At 52.1% G+C, this 21,189-nt stretch overlaps 1 protein-coding gene across 9 annotated transcripts; it reads left to right on the top strand.

Moving 5' to 3' along the window:
• The first annotated feature begins 651 nt into the window (after positions 1-651).
• Positions 652-20,005, top strand: SEZ6L2 (seizure related 6 homolog like 2). Of its 9 annotated transcripts, none has more exons than XM_068967607.1 (18): positions 652-730; positions 1,646-1,777; positions 2,653-2,742; positions 3,085-3,224; positions 3,482-3,683; positions 9,209-9,394; positions 10,371-10,539; positions 11,168-11,331; positions 13,226-13,426; positions 13,882-14,020; positions 14,842-15,038; positions 15,158-15,352; positions 17,379-17,570; positions 17,654-17,845; positions 18,309-18,347; positions 18,530-18,647; positions 18,774-18,870; positions 19,889-20,005. In XM_068967607.1, exons 1-18 carry the CDS (start codon positions 652-654, stop codon positions 19,916-19,918), a joined length of 2,562 nt encoding a protein of 853 aa, XP_068823708.1. In that variant the 3' UTR covers positions 19,919-20,005. The 9 variants fall into 9 exon arrangements, with proteins under 9 accessions (XP_068823708.1, XP_068823703.1, XP_068823705.1 ...); XM_068967602.1 differs by having other exon boundaries at positions 2,443-2,742; XM_068967604.1 differs by lacking the exon at positions 1,646-1,777 and having other exon boundaries at positions 2,443-2,742.
• The last annotated feature ends 1,184 nt before the right edge of the window (positions 20,006-21,189 follow it).

The raw sequence follows: 21,189 nt of genomic DNA, 5'->3' as shown, positions 1-21,189 counted from the left end.
TACGACCCTGGCTCATGTGGTCCCTCCTTCCTCCATCTGCACTTCCTCCTCCTCCCTCCCCCCACCGCCCCCAAATAAATCCCAGGCCCCTCCCTTCGCCCGTCCCCAGGATCTGACGTGGGCTCGACACCTTTCTCAGCTTCTCCCTCCCGCAGCTTCAGTGCCCGAGCCTCAGCTCTCCGGGTTCTGCAACCCCTTCTCCTCCCCTCCTCACCAAGCCCCACTAGAGCACAGTAGGGACCCTCCCTATTTTCCACCCCACCTTAGGTCCCCGGGACCTCTTTTGCCTCGACCCACTCCCCCAGCTTAGAATCCAGCCAACCCGGGGGACCCAGGCGCCTGAGCCAGAGGGTAACCCAGGCGACCCGGCTCCTTCGCCCTTCTCGGCCCCACCCCCTGCAGCCGGAGCCGCGCCCCCTCTCCCACACACCCGACAGCAGAGGACAGAAGAGATTGGGCAAAGAGGGGTGGGCTCCAGGCGACCCCCCTACCTAGTTCTACCTCTCCATCCCAAAGGGCAGAAAAATTGTCTCCCTTACTAACTGCTAGTAGGGGGTAAAAATTAACAAGAAAGATAAAAGGAGACGGAGGAAAGGTGACAGCTAGATTATTTAGGAGAGTCGCAGAAGAGAGAAATTGGTGTGAGTCGCCATGGGGACTCCCAGGACCCAGCATCCGCCGCCTCTCCAGCTGCTGTTCCTGTTTCTGCTGAGCTGTCCATGGATTCAGGGTAAGGACATGGGTGCGTGGCGGTGGGCCCCCGGGAATGTCCCCCTGGGGGGAGGGGTTCTATACCCTTCTTTCTCAGAACATCCTGCGTCTTCTGAGCTCCTGGGGGAGGGGAGGGGCACAGCTGACGGACCTAGAAAGCCAGGGCTTTCTGGCTTGCACCTGGAGCCCCTACCCTCATATACTGAGGAGTTGGGAAACGAATGAGGGGGGCTTTTAGCAGCGTCTCAGGTGTTAAATCCAGGAAGAAGGGCTGGGGAAGTTGCGGGGGGGGGCAATCTGCGGAGGCGGCAGAAACAGGCAGGGTACCTGGGTGGGAGATGAATGTGATGGGAGAGATGCCAGGCACTGCACACACAAACATTCTTGGACGTATGGACAAAGACAGATGAACAGAGGCAGTGCTCAGAGGCCAGATATTTACTCCCCCACTCTGACCCTCCAGCCAGACTCCAGTGAAGGGGGCAGAGACTGCAGAGAATGAGAGGGAAGGGGAGGGGGGTAGCGCGGGGAGAGAGAGAACCACACTGCAGACAGAAACCCAGAAAGAAAGCTAAGCACTGCGGAAGCAAGGGCTGGGAGGTGCTGCCAGGCCCTCCGCAGAGCCCTGGGGTTGCGGGGAGCACCTCTGAGGGAAAAATGAAGGTAGCAACCCGCCGCTTCTCTGCCCTGCTGGCGCTGTCCAAGGTGCTTACTGAGGGCCCACACGGCCTAAGGGAAAAGGGAGAAAGAAAGGGCTAGGAGGTATGATGGGCAGCGGGGAGCCCCTCCTCCAGTCTTGGCTCTCAGCCCAGTCTGGGACCCTCCAAGCTCCTGCTGGCCCAGCTGACTGGGGAGGAAGAGCTCTGGAAAAGATCTTTCTGGAGAAGGAAGGCGTGTGGGGCAGTGGAAGAGCTCAGATGATTTCATCTCCTAGGTCTGCCCCTGAAGGAGGAGGAGGCATTGCAGGAACCTGGAAGTGAGACCCCCACAGTAGCCTCTGAGGCCTTGGCGGAGCTGCTCCATGGGGCCCTGCTGAGGAAGGGTCCAGAGATGGGATACCTGCCGGGTGAGGCCCCCAGAGTGGCAGAAGCTGAGAGGCAGAGGGAGGGACATTAACTCAGGGAGATGGGCAACCAGGCCAGTAAAATACAGAGAGAGACAGAGAGATGGTTCGAGAGAATCAAAACTGGACGTAGACAGAGAGCCAGAATGATCAAGAAACAGAGCCAGACGGAAAAGCAGACAATCAAAGAGAAAGACAGATGGAAACTCAGAGAACCAGAATCAGAGATAGAGTTGGGGAGGGGGAGAGAGACACAGAAAGAGAGAGAAAAGCAAGGATTAGTAGATTTAGAATCATAAAATCAGAAAGGGGTAAGAATATTAAACAGAGATCAAGAGTTCTAGAGAGTGCAAAAGGAAAAGACAGAGGAACAAGAAAGGGGTAACCAGGAGAGGGAGCCAGATCTGAATGGAGAGACAGATTATCGATGAGACTGTCAGAGTGGAAGGGCCTGGACACAGAGAAGAAAACGGGTGGAGGGCAGGCTGCGGAAATCTTGAGAGGCGGTGGGAAGCTGGGGTGGGGAAGGGAGAGGTGGGGGATCTGTGCCTTGTGGGAGAAGTCTTTTGGTCTCAGTGGGGAACTCTCAGTTTCCCTGAGCCCTGCTCCCCAACCAAGGCCCACCAATTTGCTCCTCCTTTTCCCTGATTTCCCTTGCCCTGTCCCAGGATCTGATCCAGACCCCACACTAGCAACCCCTCCAGTCGGCCAGACTATTGCAGCACCCTTTCTGCCTCGGGCCACTGAGCCGGGCACAGGGCCTCTGACAACCGCCGTAACCCCTAAAGGGGGTAGGGGGGCAGGCCCCACCGCGCCAGAGCTGCTGACCCCGCCCCCAGGAACCACAGCCCCGCCCCTTCCCGGTCCCGCCTCTCCAGGCCCACCCTTGGGGCCCGAGGGAGGAGAAGAGGAGACCACGACCACCATTATCACCACGACAACTGTCACCACAACAGTGACCAGCCCAGGTGAGACGATTGACGGGGGATATGGGAGAGGAGCAGGGCGTGGATGGGGGAGAGGCTGCTGCATATGTGTGGAAGAAGGGATCCAGATAGGAGAGAGTCTTCTGCTTAAGAGTAATCATAAAGGCTAGCATTGATCTATGCTTACTATGTACCAGCGCCGTTCTAGGTTTTTATCTATTATGACAGTTGGGGAAGGGAGTTCTGGGCGCCAGTGGGAGAGTAACCATTGGATTAAGTTATGAAGGCTGCTGGGGAGATGATGGATGGGGACCCCCGGAGTTTCTTGGCTGGGAGGGCACGAATGCAGAGATTCTCTCAGTCCCGTCGCTTCTGTCTCTTTAGTTCTGTGTAATAACAACATCTCCGAAGGCGAAGGGCACGTTGAATCCCCAGATTTAGGGAGCGCAGCCAGCCGCACCTTGGGGCTCCTGGACTGCACATACAGTATCCATGTCTACCCTGGCTACGGCATTGAGATCCAGGTAACTGCATTAAGCATCCTATTGTGAAACCTCCTAACCCTTTCCTCTGGGCCCAGGGGTGTGCGCAGGTTTGGCCTAAGAACCAGAGAACTTGTTTTCTCCGATGAGCCTGGTTTCTGAGGCTCTCACAAACTCCCTAGAGTTCTACAACTTGGCCAGTGTCACTGTGCTGTTACATACAGGGAAACGGGTGGGGGGCTTAGGGGGTTACCACCCTGGCTGACTTGCCCTGGCGGGTCTGAATCTGGCTTCTTTAGGTGCAGATGCTGAACCTGTCTCGGGAGGAGGAACTTCTGGTGCTGGCTGGTGGGGGGTCTCCAGGTCTGGCCCCCCGACTCCTGGCTAACTCCTCTATGCTGGGTGAAGGACAGGTCCTTCGGAGTCCCACCAACCGGCTGCTCCTGCACTTTCAGAGCCCACGGGTCCCCAGGGGTGCTGGCTTCAGGATCCACTATCAGGGTGAGGAGTTCGGGGTCCTGGTGGAAAGGCAGGAGCCACATTGGGCTCAGGGGACATCTCATAGGCCTGCTAACCTCAGGGTGATGTCAAAGCCTTTTCCTCTTGACTAGGATGGTGAGGGGCAGAATCCTAAGAGGAGACCTTCTTATTGTTTAGTTGCTAAATCATGTCTGACTCTTTTGTGATTCCATGGACTATAGCTTGCCAGGCTCTTCTGTCCATGGGACTTTCCAGGCAAGAATACTGAAGTGGGTTGCCATTTCCTCCTCCAGAGGATCTTCCTGATGCTGAGATCAAACCCACATCTCCTGCATTGACAGGAGCGTTCTTTACCAGGAGCCACCAGGGAAGCCCCAGAGGAGACCTATACACACTTATCTCACACGCAGATCTGTGTCTGGGTGTGCACCCATCCAAGGGACAGTTCATCCATTCCTTCAACAAATCTTTATCCAGAGCCCACTTCATACTGGCCCTGGGTTATCCTTGAGGAGAAGACTAAACAAGCCAAACGTAAAGGTAACTCAGAATCTAGGTAGGGAGATGGGCAAATAATCAAGAGGATTATAATCCAGTGAGATACGGACCCCAATCCCTATGATGGAAGGACAATGGGCAAAATGTCAAGGAACCTAAATTTCCTCTGTAAGGAATATAGGAACACCTCCCTGGAGGAGGTGATGACTAAGTTGACACCTGAAATGAGTTAACTAGGGAAAGGGTGGGAGGGACAGAAAGAGAAAGGCAGATGTCTAGATGGATCAAAAAATATATCCCAAGACCCAGAGAGGAGAAAAAAGAGTCGTGACACCCCACCCAGAGGAGTTGAGGTCACTCAGCTTGGAATATAGAATTGTCCTGTGTGACCTGGGGTGAGTTACTTAACTTTTCTGGACTGCATCATCTTAACTGAAAAATGAGGATGATGATGCTTACCTCATCACATTATTAGGAAGGTCAGATGAATCCATACAAGTGCTTAAAACTGTCTGGTGCCCAGCAAGGGCTCAAAAAGTTGATCATTGCTATTACAGGAAAAGCCCAGAAAGTGGTAGGGAAATAGGCAAAAAGACTAGACTGGGAGGTAGGTCAGATTTCAATCACAAAGGGCCTTACTAGCTTCAGTGAGGAGTTCTCAGACTACATTATCCTTACAGGGGAGGAGGAGCCACTTCGAAATGTTTTAAGCAAGATAGTGACAGCCTCAGATTTGTGACCTAAAAAGATCCTGCTGACTACCGGGGGAGCAGGCAGGAAAGAGGGGACGTGTTTGCGCATGCTTGCATTCTCTAGCGCCCGCCCACAGACAGCCTACACACACGTGTTCATCCATATTTGCCTGTGTGTATGGAAACCTTCCCACGATGCAAGTGCATGTTCTAGCATACATGTGTGCATGAGTCCAGGGGCCCAGCCCATGATCCTTTTCTGGACATTGCTGCCATCTCCAAAGTCCCTTCCTCGGCTCAGAAACAGAGAGGGAATTGTGTCCCTTCATGTCATCTCATGGCTTTGCTGCCCCCTTGTGAGCTCTGCAGACCCTGGATCCCTTGTGACTTTATCCAGGACACAGGCAACCATTATCCCTTCCTCACACCCTCTCCTGCGCTCTTTCTTCTGGACCTGCCCCACGGGGTCAGGTGTGCAAGGTAGAGTTAGCAAACCTACCTGTAGAGAGACCAGTGAGTCGGGGTACATGTAGTTGGTGGTCAGGGGCTGGTTGTTGGGGAGCAAGGGCAGGCTTCGAGGGCCCAGGGCTGAGGGCTAGGCCTCAGATATTGCAAAATGGCTCCCCACTGGCTCCTTTAAGCAGCCACATCCCTAGTGCATTGAAAATAGGACTCGTTAGGCTAAATGGAACATCTGGGGAAGCAGGGCTACTGTGTAAACGGGTCTTCATGACCTGCCTCATTCTTCCTTGTTCTGCAGCTTCTCCTGGCCCCCTTGGGACTGATGCCTTGTTTAAGCCCTTGCCAGTCTCCACTAACTGGGCCTTCTGATCCACAGAGTCCCCATTAGCTTCTCTGGATGGTCAAAGGCTCCATCACCCCTCACCCCAGGGCCAACCATCCTCCCCTTCTCACAGCAGCCCTGGGGGTGGCCTTTGTCAACTTTGTCTCCGAGAGGAAGACAAAGCCTCAAAGCTTACAAGGATGGTTTGGCCACTAGCAAATGCATTGCAAAGTCAGAAGTCAGATCCCCAAGTCCCTGACCCCCAGCCATTTATTAATTGAGGCTGAGGGGCAAGTGATTAGCATTTTCTGAGGACTTTCTAGTTCCAGGTGTTTGGTGTGTTTATTTTCTTTAAGGCCAATCCTCAATGATAGGAATTGTTATTGTCATCTGCAGACGGAAGGCCCAAGAGGCAAAGTCACGTGTTTGAGACCATACAGCAAATAAGTTGTGCAGCTGGAATTGGAGCTTAGGTGTGCCCATCTCTAAATTCAGTGCTCTTTGCACTGCTCCACATTGACTCTTGGTAGCATCAATTGATCAGCAAGAGTAGGTTTTTAGGAGACAAAATAAAAGTGGTTTGGTTCAGTCTCACAGTGGCAATAGGCAGGCATTAATGTGACAATAAAATTATGCATGTGGATTCTGTATAGACCAAAAAAAGAACAAACTAACTTTATTGAAAAGGGGAGTAAGGGGGTCAGGAAAACTTCCTGGAGGAGGTGGTACTTCAGTTATTACTTGAGAGATGAGGAAAAGTAAGACAAGAGCCTTTCAGGTAGAGGAAGTTATGTGAAAAACACATGGAATTGGGACTCAAAACTATATCGTGGGCTAGACCCAGTTGTGGAAGGGGCTTTCAGAAAGCCCCTTCAATCTAAAGTTTTCAAGCTTGAGTCTGTCGGTCATAGGGAGCCATCACAGAAGCTAAAGTTTATTGAAATCACAGTTTTTGGGTTGTTGGTTGTTTTTTTTTTTTTTTCCAGGGGGTTGGGGATGTGTTTTGTTTTGGCCACTGTGTGACTTGCAGGATCCCCTACCAAGTACTGAACCCTGGCCCAGCAGTGAAATTGCCAAGCCCTAAGGATGCTGAAAGCTTGGCTTCTCTGTACACCAGTCCTGAATTGAATCTCAGAGACAGAGTTTGGAGTGATGTAGAAAAGAAGAGCTTTGTTACTTTGCCAGGCAAAGGGGCCCAGAGCTGGCCAATGACCTCAAAATAATGTGTCCCAACTTAGAGAAAATAATGAGAAGTTTTATAGTAATTGTTCAAAGGGGGAGTGATCCGCTCATGGATATTCTTCTGATGGGTCGGTGGTGAGATCAGTAGAAGTCAGCATCATCAACCTTCAAGTCCAACTGGTCTGGGGTCTATAAACTTGTGGGCAGCACACCATTGTTAATTTTTGTTAGCTTCTCCCACCTGGCAAGGGTTTCAGTATCTACAAAATAGCTCAAAGATATTGTTGTGTGTATCCATTGATGGGGAAATAGGACCGTGTCCCAAGGGTGCACTATTGTTTTTCTTTTTTTAAAAGAAAATACTTATTCATTTGGCTGCTCTGGGTTTAAGTAATAGTTCTAGCACTGGGGATCTTTGTTGCCACATATGGGATCTAGTTCCCTGACTAGGGATTGAACCCGGGCCCCCTGCATTGGAAGATCAGAGTCTTGGCCACTGGACCACGAGGGAAGTCCCACTATTGTTTCTCTTGACTCTCTCTGGTCTCAGCATCCCCTCCCTTCCCTAATTAATAGCTGCTAGAATCTGCCCATTAGAACTGAGGAAAGGTCATAGAGGCTGAATGAAGGCTGTTTCCTATAACCAAAGAAATGGGGGACACAGAAAGACTTTGTGCTCAGAAGCCCCACAGGGCCCTGCTCAGTGTCACTAACCACTGGACCACCAGGAAATGCTCAGATCCTATGATCTACAAGGTCGTATTTGTGTCGATCTTAGTAGACCATGAACTCCTGAAGGCAAGGCTTTAGTCTGTTTCACCTCTGGCCTTCAGACCCAGCCAAGGAAATGCTTGTTGAATTTTGTAACACAGAGAGACTAGGGTCTCTAACAGAACCACTTGGGACTGGAGAGTCAGAAAAAGCAAATGCCTAGACAAGCTGGACCCTCTGTTAACCACAGCCTGCCCCTCCTACAAGATACAGCTTTGAGGTATTTCCTCCAGGAAGCACCCCTGCCAGCTGTTTAAAATCACTACACTTTATTTTATTTATTTATTTGGCTGTGTCAGGTGTTAATTGCTGCAGCACACGTGATTCTCACTGACTCATACAGGACATTTTGTTGCAGTACACAGGCTCTCTAGCTGCAGTGGCGTGTAGGATCTTAGTTCCCTGACCAGGGATGGAACCAGCTTCCCCTGCATTGCAAGACGGATTCTTAACCACTAGACCACCAGGGAAGTCCCCAGGAAGGCCTTCTTGATGAGCTCTGCTTAACCAGACATACAGAGCTCTGTCAGGATCAAGTTCAGCGTCCATCATTGATTACCAATGCACTTTCTATTTATTTGTTTTATCTCATATGACTGCAAGAATTTCAGGAGGCTTTCAAAAAAAGACCACAAGCAATAAAATTAAATAGAATAAGTAAGAAAAAATTGGCACCAGGTAATGCTTATTAAATTTGAAAAAAAAAAAAATGTGGATGGAAATTCCCTGGTGGTCCAGTGGTTAGGACCCTGTGCTGTGTCTGCTGAGGGCCTGGGTTCAATCCCTAGCTGGGGAACTAAGATCCTACAGGCTGAGTAGCACGACTGGAAAAAAAGAATGTGGATGGATAAGCCACTGTTACTGGGAGCAAGTCTCACTCCATCTGGTTCTGAGCTTCCCAGCAGCCAGTGCAAAAAGAGAGATTCCAGAGTTCTCACAACAGAAAAGAAAACAAACCAGTTGCTTAGGGAAAGCAGAGCTTTCCCTAGCACTTTACTTTCTGTGGAAGACTTACTCAGAGGGTGCTGAGTATTAGAGTCTTTAATGGCAAAATACTTTCTAAAGGAGCTCATTGTGACTCCTTTGGATGAGAGCTGAGGATATAATACCACAGTGCACCCCAGTGGAAGGAAGCCTGTGGGTGTGGAGAGGAGAAAATGATATGAGCCACTTAATAACTCGGAGCCTCAATTTCTACATCTGGAAAGTGGGTCACAGCCTGCCTCCTCAAAAGTGCTGCATGAACTCGTTTTGGAAGCTGAGCGGGCTCTGCAAATACCATGTGTTATTATTAGAACTGGATGGGGTTCAGAGTGGTCTACTGATTTGCCTGAGGTCACACAGCCAATGAGTGCTAGCTAGGGTCCAGAACTTCTCTGAGTCTCAGGTTATCATCTCATCTGTAAAATGGGGGCCCGAGGGGGTAGACTACAAAGATAAGGGGACACCAGGGGTGTGGAAATTACCTCCTCATGAGAAAATGTGTCCATGTAAGGACTCCAGTATGAAGCCAGTGTGTGCCCCTGGGGGTGGGGGGTAGAAAGAGGGGAGGAAGTGCTGGGGGGCCAGTGAGAAAGAGTGGCATGGGAAACTGAGGTCTCCTTCTCTGCCTGATCCAGCCTACCTCTTGAGCTGCGGCTTCCCTCCCCAGCCAGCCCATGGGGACGTGAGTGTGACAGACCTTCACCCTGGAGGCACTGCCACTTTCCACTGTGATTCGGGCTACCAGCTGCAGGGAGAGGAGACCCTCGTCTGCCTCAATGGCACCCGGCCAGCCTGGAGCAGTGAGCCCCCCAGCTGCGTGGGTGAGTCTCCTACTCCTCCCCGTCCCAGGAGCCCCGCTGGAGGGGCCTGTCTTTGGGGATCTCTATCTTTGGGGAGCACCCATCTTGAAGGGGTTTTTTTATCCTTAAGACTCCCTATCCTAGGGTCTCCCTCTGGAGCTCTTCACCCTAAGGGTCTCCATCCTTGGTGTCTCCATTCTTGGAGGGTCTCCATCTGGAGAAATCCCATCTGGAGGGTTCCTAGATCTTAGTTCCCTGACTAGGGATTGAACCCATGCCCCTAGCAGTGGAAGCATGGAGTCCTAACCACTGGGCTGCCAGGGAATTCTTGGAGGGTCCCCACGTGGGGAGTCATCATTCTAGAAGTCCCTGTTTTGGATAACCCTCATCCTAGAGGAAATCGCTTTTGGGGTCTGTATCTTGAGGGTCTCTATACTGGAGAGCCTTCATCCTGGGGGCCTATCCTGAGTATTCGCCATCCGAGAGCTTCAGTTTTGGGGCACATGCATGTGCGTGTGTACTAAGTTGCTTCAGTCGTGTCTGACTCTTTGCTTCCCTATGGACTGTAGCCTGCCTGGCTCCTCTGTCCATGGGATTCTCCAGGCAAGAATACTGGAGTGGGTTGCTGTGCCCCTCCTCCTTGGTGGGGATCGTCCCCACCAAGGGATTGAACCTGCATCTCTTACATCTCCTGCATTGGCAGGCGGGTTTTTTTTTTCTTTACCACTAGTGCCACCGGGAGGGAATCCCTCATAACTCCCCACCCCAGGGTGTCCACATTTGGGGAATGTCCATCCTGGGGGTGGGGTGTCCATCCTGGGGTCTTTCTATTCCAGAGCTGGTTCCTTACCTGGGTAGTGGCATGGAAAAGGTCCTGGGGTGAGCCTGTAGGGCAGAGGTCATCCCAAGGCCAGGGCCCAGGCAGAGGTGTGGGCGCAACAGCTCTGAAGATGGGACAAGGACAAGTCACCTTAACCTGCTGCCCCTCTGCCCACAGCATCCTGTGGGGGCACCATCCACAATGCTACTCTTGGCCGCATCGTGTCCCCTGAGCCCGGGGGAGCTGCAGGACCCAACCTCACCTGCCGCTGGGTCATTGAAGCAGCCGAGGGACGCCGGCTGCACCTGCACTTCGAGAGAGTCTCGCTGGATGAGGACAATGACCGGTGAGGGTCTGAGCCTTGGGTCAGAGGTTCCCACTTCAAGGAAATAGGAAGGCTACCGCAGGGAGGCAGGCAGACTAGGGGCATCCCAGTTGGGATCTATGTTAAATGGAGGTCAGTCCTTCCCCTTTCTTAGGCAGTGTAGCTGTGCAAACTAAGACAATCACTTAACCTCTCCGTGCCTCATTTTCATTATCTGTAGAATGGAGATAATAGTAGCTCACTCTTAATGTTTCTGTGAGGACAAATGAATTAAAAATACATAAAATTCTTAGAGTGACCAGCACACTGTAAGCACTCTAAATGTGTTTACCATCATCATCATTATCCTCACTCTTTATCTAATAAACTGGTACCCCAGGTCTGTCACTAGCTGCTATGTGATGCTGGACAGGTTACTTACCCTTTCTGTGCCTCAATTTTCTCATTGATGAAATGAGGAATAATAATAGTATCTGACCTGAGGGTTCTTGTGCGAATTCAATGAGATAAAATGTGTACAGGCTTAGAGGAGTCCATGGCATATAGTTAATATTTGAAAGCAATAGCTATGAAATTAAGTTAGAGCAGGCAAGAGGTGAAGCAGCTTCCTAGGGGAAGCCAAGCTCCTGACCACCTCTGTCCATCCCAGGCTGATGGTACGCTCAGGGGGCAGTCCCCTCTCACCAGTGATCTATGACTCGGACATGGATGATGTCCCAGAGCGGGGTCTCATCAGTGACGCCCAATCCCTCTATGTGGAGCTGCTTTCAGAGACACCTGCCAATCCCCTGCTGCTAAGCCTCCGATTTGAAGGTAACAGCCTTCCCCCTGGGGCCCCAACTCTCCCACTTCCCCTTCCTCCTGATGCCCGGTCATGGTCACAAGCACATATTCCATCTCTGCTCATCTCCATGTTTGGATTCCTAAAAACCGACTTGCCTCCCGATCCCCAAGTGACAAAGATTCCGTCTAATTTCCTGAGGTGGCCTTTCTACTTAAGCTTCAGGTATGGCTGGATCCAGGTACAGCTGATCTCAGGTACACAGCCAAAAGGCCAATTGCTTTCATCTCTCCTTTTTTTCCTCTCGGCTGGCTTCATTCTTAGGCAGACTCTCAGCCTGTGTACCTAGCAGTTCCAGATTTACAGACCAGCAGCTTTAGTAACTCCATCAAAAAGAGAGGAAGCATACCACTTTTCTAAGAGCTTCAGCAAAGATGCCAGGAAAGGCTTTCAATGTCCTGGCTTAGGTCAGATGTCTATGCCTGAGCCAGTCACTGTCAGGTGGTATAATGATTGGCACATCCACGTCACACGTCCATTCCTAGTTGGCCCCAGCTGAACCTCATGCACTGGAAGTGGGGAGGGCATGAGACCCAAAATGAAAATAGGAGTGCTCTTAACAGAGGAAGGAAGACTGGATGCCAGACAGGTAGAAGCAGGGAGGTCAGTGATCATAGGAGGAGTCATTTGAACTAGGACTTACAGGATGGAGACAACTTTAAAAGACAAAGATTGGAAATGAGCATCTCAAATAAAAGAACAGCGTGAGCAACAGTAGAGAGGTAGAGAAAAGCCTGATATATCTGGGATACAGAGTTTCACTGTGTCTCAAGTGGAAGATTTATGCAAACAGTAGCAGGAAAGAGACAAAGAAAGTGAAATGTACAGAGATGAAAGGGGGTCATTTCTGATATGAATCAAAGGAGAAAGGGAATTGGCACTGTGCCCTGATGGGTGCATAGGATTTGGACATCACACCTTACTAGGTTAAGTAACAGTGAAATAGAACAGTGGATCTGATAAATAAATTGCATATTAGATTCTGAGACTGCAAAGAGAGTTTCTAGGTCTGAGGCCTGCCTGCACAATTGTGGGTCTCTATTGCTCCATGGGCTTCAGACTGTTTCTGTATCATAGGCACCTGAATCTTACCTGAGTCTTTGCAGCTAAGATATGATCAGATGGGTTAAAAACTAAAATGCTCTGCAAATGTTCATTTTCACTGCCTTAGCCTAAAGTTAAATAAGTAGCTTTTTGTGTTTGCCTCACTTTGGATTGCAGCCACAGTATGGATTATCAGGGATGATCAGAAGTCAACTGTTATTTTTGAGGAGTGAGCACACCTGCATGAGCCAAGTCTCCAAAGGCACACTTTCCCTCTCAGTCCATTGCAGCTTCCAGAGCCAGGCATCTCTGGCTAGGAATCAAGGAGTCTGGGCTTAAGAAGGTCTGGTTCCGCCACTGCCCCAACCTGTGACATGGGACAAATGGCTTTTTGACTATGGACCTGGTGTCTTCATCTATAGAACAGTGGCTGGGACTTGATTGGTCTCAGCCTCTGTCTAGAGGCCAAGGAGCTAACATAAATGTGCCTATGAGGAATGTTAAGGTTTGGGGGAAACTAGAGAGTGAAAGCTAAACCCAAGGGCATTCGATTTTAAATAACACACTGGGGGGCCAAACCACACTGGAATTCAGCCCAGTTGCCCAGTCTGAGATCCCTAGAGGCCTGTCCTATTATGTGTGTGTGTGTGTGTGTATTTTTAAAAAGTATTTATTTATTGGCTACATGGCATGTGGGATCTTAGTTCCCTGACCAGGGATTGAACCTGCACCCCTTGCATTGGATGCACAGAGTTTTAACCACCAGACTGCCAGGGAAGTCCCTGTCCTAATGTTTACTTCCTGTGACTGACTCCTCTCTAGCCTTTGAGGAAGATCGCTGCTTCGCCCCCTTCCTGGCACATGGCAACGTCACCACCACGGACCCTGAGTACCGCCCAGGGGCACTGGCCACCTTCTCGTGCCTCCCAGGATATGCCCTGGAGCCCCCTGGCCCCCCCAATGTCATCGAATGTGTGGATCCTACAGAACCCCACTGGAATGACACGGAGCCAGCGTGCAAGGGTGAGCCCTCCACCACCCTAGACTTCCTTCAGTCCACAGGCTACCTCCTGAGCCGGGGAACCTAGGAAGGCCATCAGAAAGGAGAACCTAGTAAACTCAGGCCTTGGATCAATCCCTGTCGTTTTCAGAGGCTCAGCTCAGTTTTCTTAGCTAAGTAGTTGGGCTTGTTACAGAATTCAGGGATCATAACACAAATATCTTCAAGAGCTAGGGCTGGAGTTGGGCTGGGTCAGAGATTGGGTGGTGATACATCGGCTGGTGAGTGGGCGGGGTGAGTTAAGAGTGGGGCTGGGGATTGGACACAACAGGACTAAGCATGGCAAGAATCACATGGGTAATAGATAATAGAAGTAGGGGAGGATGTATGCTACGCAGAGTTAGGAGTGGTGAGAATGGTGGTGAAATGGAGACTGCATGCCCACCTGATCCTGAATCTGACACCTTTTCTCCCTTAGCCATGTGTGGAGGGGAGCTGTCAGAGCCAGCTGGTGTGGTCCTCTCTCCGGATTGGCCCCAGAGCTATAGCCCTGGCCAAGACTGTGTGTGGGGTCTGCATGTCCAGGAAGAGAAACGCATCTTGCTCCAAGTTGAGATGTACGTTTGGGTACCACAGAGGGTGTGATGGGTGTGGGCTCAGCCAAGTGTGGTATGACAATGCACTGCCCTGCTTTCTCAGCCCAGCTGTCTTGAGCTTTTTCACATGATTCGGTGGCTATATGTTCAGATGAAAAAGGTGTATAAGGATTCAGGATGGGGGTGTGGGACATCAAGTAGACCTAGGGACAAATCATATATTGGTTGGAAAACCTTGGAGAAGCAAATGGGGGTAATGCAGCCTTCCTCAGGGGCTATTGTGAAAAGGGGACTCTGGCCTGGAGTCTCACTGTTTGACTGTTTCCAAGGCCACCTGTGGAGTGATTTCAGGGGACCCAGGCCCAACTGTTGCATCAGCAGCAGCACACAAGATGAACATAGGTGTGGGGGAAATCCAGTGAGCTCATTTGATGTGAGGTGGTCGTGTGCCTGGACAAAACTAGAGAGGGCATAGCTCAAAAAGCAAGTACTCAGGGGGAGCCTAGAATTGGGCGGGGTGGTAATGAGCATGGCCTGTGGTTGGTCAGAGTTGCAGTTGAGCCTGACCAATCACAGGCTTTTGGAGTTTAGCATCACCTGGTGATAGAGAAGGGACTGGGGAGTAGAAGGCATTAGCAGTGAGCAAGGTTGGGTACTGGGAAGCAGAAATCGGGAGAAACCAATGGAACCTGGAGCGGCTAGCATGGAGAAGCCCATAACTGAGCCAAACCTGAGGCATAGGATAGGCAACTGGAGAGTAGGTAAGGTTAGTAACGAACCGAGTTAGGATTGGGCAGAACTGGACGGGAGGGGCTGATCATAACCCATCCCCCACTCTGCAGCTTGAATGTGCGCGAAGGGGATATGCTGACGCTGTTCGATGGGGACGGTCCAAGTGCACGAGTCCTGGCCCAGCTGAGAGGGCCTCAACCGCGCCGCCGCCTCCTTTCCTCTGGGTCCGACCTCACGCTGCAGTTCCAGGCACCCCCCGGACCCCCCAACCCGGGCCTGGGCCAGGGTTTCGTGTTGCACTTCAAAGGTACGAAGGCCCAGGGTCCCGAGATGGGCAGGAGTCCCGCAAGTCAGAGAGGCCCCCGAAGCTGGAAGGGTGCCCTGAGTCTCAGGACAGCCTCCAAACTCGCTGTCTGTCCCCTGCAGAAGTCCCGAGGAACGACACGTGCCCCGAGCTGCCGCCTCCGGAGTGGGGCTGGAGGACGGCCTCCCACGGGGACCTGATCCGGGGCACTGTGCTTACTTATCAATGCGAGCCTGGTTACGAGCTGCTCGGCTCAGACATTCTCACCTGCCAATGGGACCTGTCCTGGAGCGCAGCGCCGCCCGCCTGCCAAAAAAGTGAGCCCGGGCCCGGCCCCTGCCACTCATGGCCCCGCCCCTGCCCACCTGTGTTTCGCTGCTCTGCTTGGGCCCCGCCCAACCCCTCTGCTCCCTGCTTCTTCCCATCTTGTCCCCGCCCCTGTTTTGCCTGGGCTCCACCCCTTCGCTCTAGCTCTTGCCCAGATCTTCTTCAGGCCCTGACCATATGTCCCCTGGGTATACCACTCCTCTGCTCCTCGGTGTCCCGAAACTGTCCCCTCTGCTCCCCAGTCTCAACTTCCCACGGCTACATCCCTCCGTCTTGGCTGTCCTGGGTCACACCCTGGTCCTCTGGGACCTGCCTTATCTTTTCGTGGCCGCGCCCCCACCGTCTTTTAACCCCGTCTCTGCCCCGTCTGAGTTCCACCCCTTACCTGGCCCACCCTATCATCTCTTTTCTTGTTCTAGGCCCTTCTCCAGTCTCTCAGTCCCCAACCCTTGACATTATGGGGAGCCACCTTGCTGGGGCCTAAGCTCGTCAGAGAACTTGGTTAATTTTAATGCAGTCAATAAAGTGCCGTGCTGGGTTGGGGCTGGGGTTGTACAGAGAGGTCAGGAACCCTACCTACGGAGACAGAGCTCACTGCTCACAGTCTGGGAGAGGGACAGATACTTAACTCAAGATATTACAGTGCTAAGTGCTGGGTGAGGTACTTAACATCTCTGAGTTTTTTCATCCGTGAAGTAGGAATAGGATGTTGTGAAAAGCAAATGAAAGGTTTTCACATTAGTAGCTGGTGATAGTAAACAGTAAGTACTAGCTGCTATAAGTATGAAGAAGGGCTGTGGGAAGAGGGAGGTTCATTACTCCACAGATAGGGCTGGAGATTTCACAGAGGAGGCGACATTTAAAGGAGCTGGGAGTGTTTATCTTTTAGAATTGAAAAGAGGGGTGGCATCTTGTCACTTTCACCAAATTTTGGGTCACCAGGATATGGGGCTATAGGTCTTTCATCTGGAACCTAGGAGGAACAGTGGGACCAATGAGGATAAGTTTCAGGAAGCCAGATTTCGACTGGACACTATCAACTAGGAAAACTTTCTAGTTGACACAGGTCCCCTTTCCGCGAAGGATTCACAGGATGTCTAATCCAGAAACCAGATAGGATGGGGCAGGGACAGGAAGAGATGAGAGCAGGGCCCAGAGGGGATAGGGCCTGGCCCAGCTGCCCAAGTCTAAGGAGAGGACCCGCCCCAGGCCTCACACTGACCCTTCAGCTGAGCTGAGACCCAGGTCTCTGAAACTCAGCCCAATGCTCCATGGCTGTGACCCTGAACAGTTCCAGCTCTGCCACTTTCTGATTGAGTGACCATAGGCCAGTCATTTGACTGCTTTGAACTCTGAGCCCCAAGGGAGATGACAGTGACCTTGATCCCTCATCAGGGTATATGTTATTGTGTTTGTAAAACATCTAGCAGGGTGCCTTGCACGGGTCTGTATATAGGAAATGGCTTTGCCTGGGACTCTTTCATAGCATGTCTGTGAACAGATGCCCACAGGGGCCAGGCAGGCAACATAAGTGAGCAGACTGGGCTGAGAATGAGGGAAGCAGGAAGGCTGGGCCCCTCTTCTGCTGATGATTTGCCAGGCAGGGCTGACACAGCAGGCATTTAGCTGGTTTGCTCTGGCTAAGTGGTTCACTGTTTCAAATTTCACCCTGGGATGGGGGCCCAGGTTGCCCCACACAGTCGGTCTTCTGGAAGAAAAGTGTCAGCCCCGCTCAGTCATGTCTGACTCTTTGCGATCCCATGGACATTAGCCCACCAGGCTCCTCTGACCATGGAATTCTCCAGGCAGTACTGGGAAACCTGATATGTAAAATGCACTGAATTTTTAAAGTTTTCCCAATTCCTGCTCTCTTCATTCTGAGGAAGGAGTGGGAGGTGGTGGGGGTGGGGGTCTGCCCCAAGGAGATGGCCTATGGCTCAGGGCTTCCCCAGCTCTCACCTTCTGGGAGATCTTTTAAGGCCGTGGCTCCCCTTGACTTTGCCCTCTTGTCAACAGTCATGACTTGTGCAGACCCGGGTGAGATCACCAATGGGCACCGCACCACCTCCGATGCCGGCTTCCCGGTTGGCTCGCATGTCCAGTACCGCTGTCTGCCCGGGTACAGCCTGGAGGGGGCGGCCGTGCTCACCTGCTACAGCCGGGACACGGGCACGCCCAAGTGGAGCGACCGGGTCCCCAAGTGCGCCTGTGAGTCTGGGGACACCCTAGGACAGGTGGCTGGGTGGCCTGCTCACAGTGCAGCTGGTCCATGGCTGACCTCTTCCCCGCAGTGAAGTACGAGCCGTGCCTGAACCCTGGGGTGCCAGAGAATGGCTACCAGACACTATACAAGCATCACTACCAGGCTGGCGAGTCTCTGCGCTTCTTCTGCTATGAGGGCTTTGAGCTCATCGGCGAGGTCACCATCACCTGTGTGCCCGGCCACCCCTCTCAGTGGACCAGCCAGCCTCCACTCTGCAAAGGTGCCTGGGCATGCAGGGCAGGAAGGGGCATAGCGGTGTCTGGGATGTGACAGGGCAGGGAAAGTCAGGTAGCACCCTTGAGACTGCTGAGTTTTCCTGTTCACCTCCCATGGGCTCTCATCCTCAGAGGTAGATCCACAAGCCCTGGGGATGTTCAAGGTCATGGACTCATCCTAAGGGAAGTAGGACAGGGGGCTTTGGTTTGGCAGTCCCTTGCCCTCTGGACTGGTCTCAGTTTCCTTATTTTTGACAAATTCTACAGACCTGGTGGGTTTAGACTCCCCAGGGGTCTGGACAAGGAGGACCAAGGCCCTGCCCCCCTGAGGGAAGGATCAAGCTTAGGTTGAGCAGAGGGCAGAGAAACCAGGCTGTCCAACCCAGCCCCACCGGGCTCCCGGCCCTCTCCGCAGCCTCCTTCCCTCCCTGGCTCAGACCCCGTCCCCTCCCCCTCCTCTCCCTGCAGTGGCCTTTGAGGAGCTCCTGGACAACCGAAAACTGGAAGGTCAGTGAGGGCACAGTGGAGACCCAGGCCTGGCCGAGCTGGGAGGGCAAGGCAGAGGCCGGGGGCAGGAGGCCAGATCCCCGGCGGGGTGAGGGCCCAGGGGTTCAAGGCCCAGGGCAGGAGGCTGGGAGAGCCCAGGGTGGGCCCAGTGCCAGCTCACTGGCCTCTCCTCCTCTCTCCAGTGACCCAGACCACTGACCCGTCACGGCAGCTAGAGGGTGGGAACCTCGCCTTGGCCATTCTGCTGCCCCTGGGCTTGGTCATTGTCCTCGGAAGTGGTGTTTACATATACTACACCAAGTAAGTACCCGACTCGGGGAGCTGCTGGCCAGGGCAGACGTCCTGCCTGCCTGGCACAGAAGCCCGGGTGAGGGGGGGTGGGGGGCTCACTTCTCGATAAGCCCCTCTATCTCCTTCCTTTCCCAGGCTACAGGGAAAATCCCTCTTCGGCTTCTCGGGCTCCCATTCCTACAGCCCCATCACGGTGGAGTCAGACTTCAGCAATCCACTGTATGAAGCTGGGGTGAGCCTTTCTGCTATCCTAGAATGCCCCATCCCTCTGCTCCCCCAGGACCCTATAAGCTTCTCTCAAGGTCTCTGTAATATCAGTCTTGGGAACTGCAAACTCAGCTGCCTACAAAGGCCACATCAGTGAACAAAGCAAGTCAGTGGGCAATAGGGAGTGGTGGGGACTGTGGCTAATTGGAAAACTTGTACTCCATCCAGTTTGTGGTGGAATTGTTTTTCAGTTGCCAAGTCATGTCTGACTCTGTGATCCCACAGTCTGCAGCTCACCAGGCTTCCCTGTCCTTCATCATCTCCTGGAGTTTGCCCAAGTTCATGTCCATTGAATCAGTGATGCCACCCAGCCATCTCATCCTCTGGTGGAAACCTAAGCTCAATTGCCAGATCTTCCAATTGTCCAAGAAGATCCAAAAATTTCAATTTTTATGTGATCTTAAGATACTGTAGAGTGAACCAAACATATCCATTGGCCAGATTTGGCCCCATTCACATCCCATGGCTGCCAAACTCCCAGTGATCAATGTTATTTGAAAAACACAGTCTTGGATGTCCCTGGAAGTCCAGTAGTAAAGACTCTATCATTTGATAGACAATGTCTTTTGCTATTTAAAGGCAAATTTTTCTTATACAAGGGGTATTTAAATCAGTTAATTTATTTGGTATTCGACCAAAGAAAAGCCATTTGCTCCTGTGCTGGAAGAAAACAGGCTGTGTTGATCTACATCTGAGACCACACCATTCTATATTTAACGGGCAATTTAAGGGAATTTCAAGGGTAAATTTAGTACCAAGGGACTGAGAATTTGGCTCCAGCGTGAACTGGAACTCCACACTTCTAATGCAGGGGCCATGGTTCAATCCCTGGTCGGGGAACTAAGACCCTGCACTCTATGGCCAAAAAACAACAAACAAACACACACACACACAGAGTCTTTCCCCTTCCTTGTGGATACCTATTTTGCTGTCTCATCCACCTCCATCCCACTCCAGCAGCTGATACATCTCTCTGTTTCCAGGATACACGCGAGTATGAAGTATCCATCTGAACACCAAGACAAAGGCTGCAGGACGCCCTTCCTCTCCTCATTCTGGGCAGGAAGGAGCACAGGACCTGGTCTCTGGCTTCCTTCCTCCCTGCTGTGTAAATAGTCTCCTGGTCCCACAAGGGGGCTTTGATGGCCCTGGGGACCCTACAGTAAATAAACCAGCATCCTGTGCCCAAAGCCTCCTCTTCTCAGTTGCCAAACAAGGGGCCTGCCCCACCAACTCTACCTGCTTTTGGACCCTGGGAAGGGAACTCTGTCCCGGCTGCAACTGCTGGGGCGCCTCCAGCCCAGGGCACCCCACAGGGGCTATACCCAAGAGCTCTGCTATTCCCTTGGCCAGGAAGACTCTGTCCTTCCCAGTTGCTCTGGCTCTGGCCTAACCTCTAACCCTAGAGGGTCAGAAGAAGAGGGATGAAGCGGAGAGCTAGGACAAGACCCCTACCCCTTTCCTGCCATGTCCCCTCCCCATGGTGTCCCCGCCTTTGCTTCTGGATTTTTGGTTTTGAGCAATAAACAGAAAATCACCATTTGTAACTGGGCTGGTGGGGTGTGGGAAGGTGGGTCACAGAGCACTGGAGATGGCAATACTGGTCTCTCTGGAGAGAGGGCTGGGGAGAGAGGAGCAATTTGCGGAAAAGATGGCAGTTTCAGTTTGCAAACAGGGCAGAGTTGAGGCTGGCCTGGCTTTAGGCTCAGCCTCTGGAGGATCAGCTGGGTCCCCTCCTGGCCTCAGCTATCTCTCTACTGGGTGTGGCATTTCCAGGCTCTTCAGGATGGGCCATAGCTGGCAGTAGGTGCTTCTCATCTCTCACTGTTTGCATGCATGCATGCTTGCTAAATTGTTTCAGTTGTGTCCGATTCTTTGCGACCCTATGGATGGTAGTCCGCCAGGCTCCTCTGTCCATGGGATTCTCCAGGTAAGAATACTGGAGTGGCTTGCCGTGCCCTCCTCCAGAGGATCTTCCCTACCCAGGGATTGAACCTGTGTCCCTTACATCTCCTGCGTTGGCAGGCGGGTTCTTTACCACTAGCGCCACCTGGGAAGCCCACCTCTTATTGTCTGACAGGTGGAAAACAGTGCTCAATTTGTTTCACAGCCAGTTGCCCTAAAAGTCAGCCCCTTCTTGAGAATTCTTGTAATAAACCCCAGTGTACCGTTCTTTTTTCCCCCAATCGTCTTGGTATTTTAAGCATATCTGCTGTTACGTGTATACCAAGTATTAGATTTGCTGCCTTTCCTAAACAATGAACTTGTTTTGTATCCCATGGGT

The sequence above is a fragment of the Capricornis sumatraensis genome, chromosome 3, assembly GCF_032405125.1.
Source record: "Capricornis sumatraensis isolate serow.1 chromosome 3, serow.2, whole genome shotgun sequence".
NCBI classification, from domain to species: Eukaryota; Metazoa; Chordata; class Mammalia; order Artiodactyla; family Bovidae; genus Capricornis; species Capricornis sumatraensis.
This window is presented reverse-complemented; position numbering and strand designations above follow the sequence as displayed.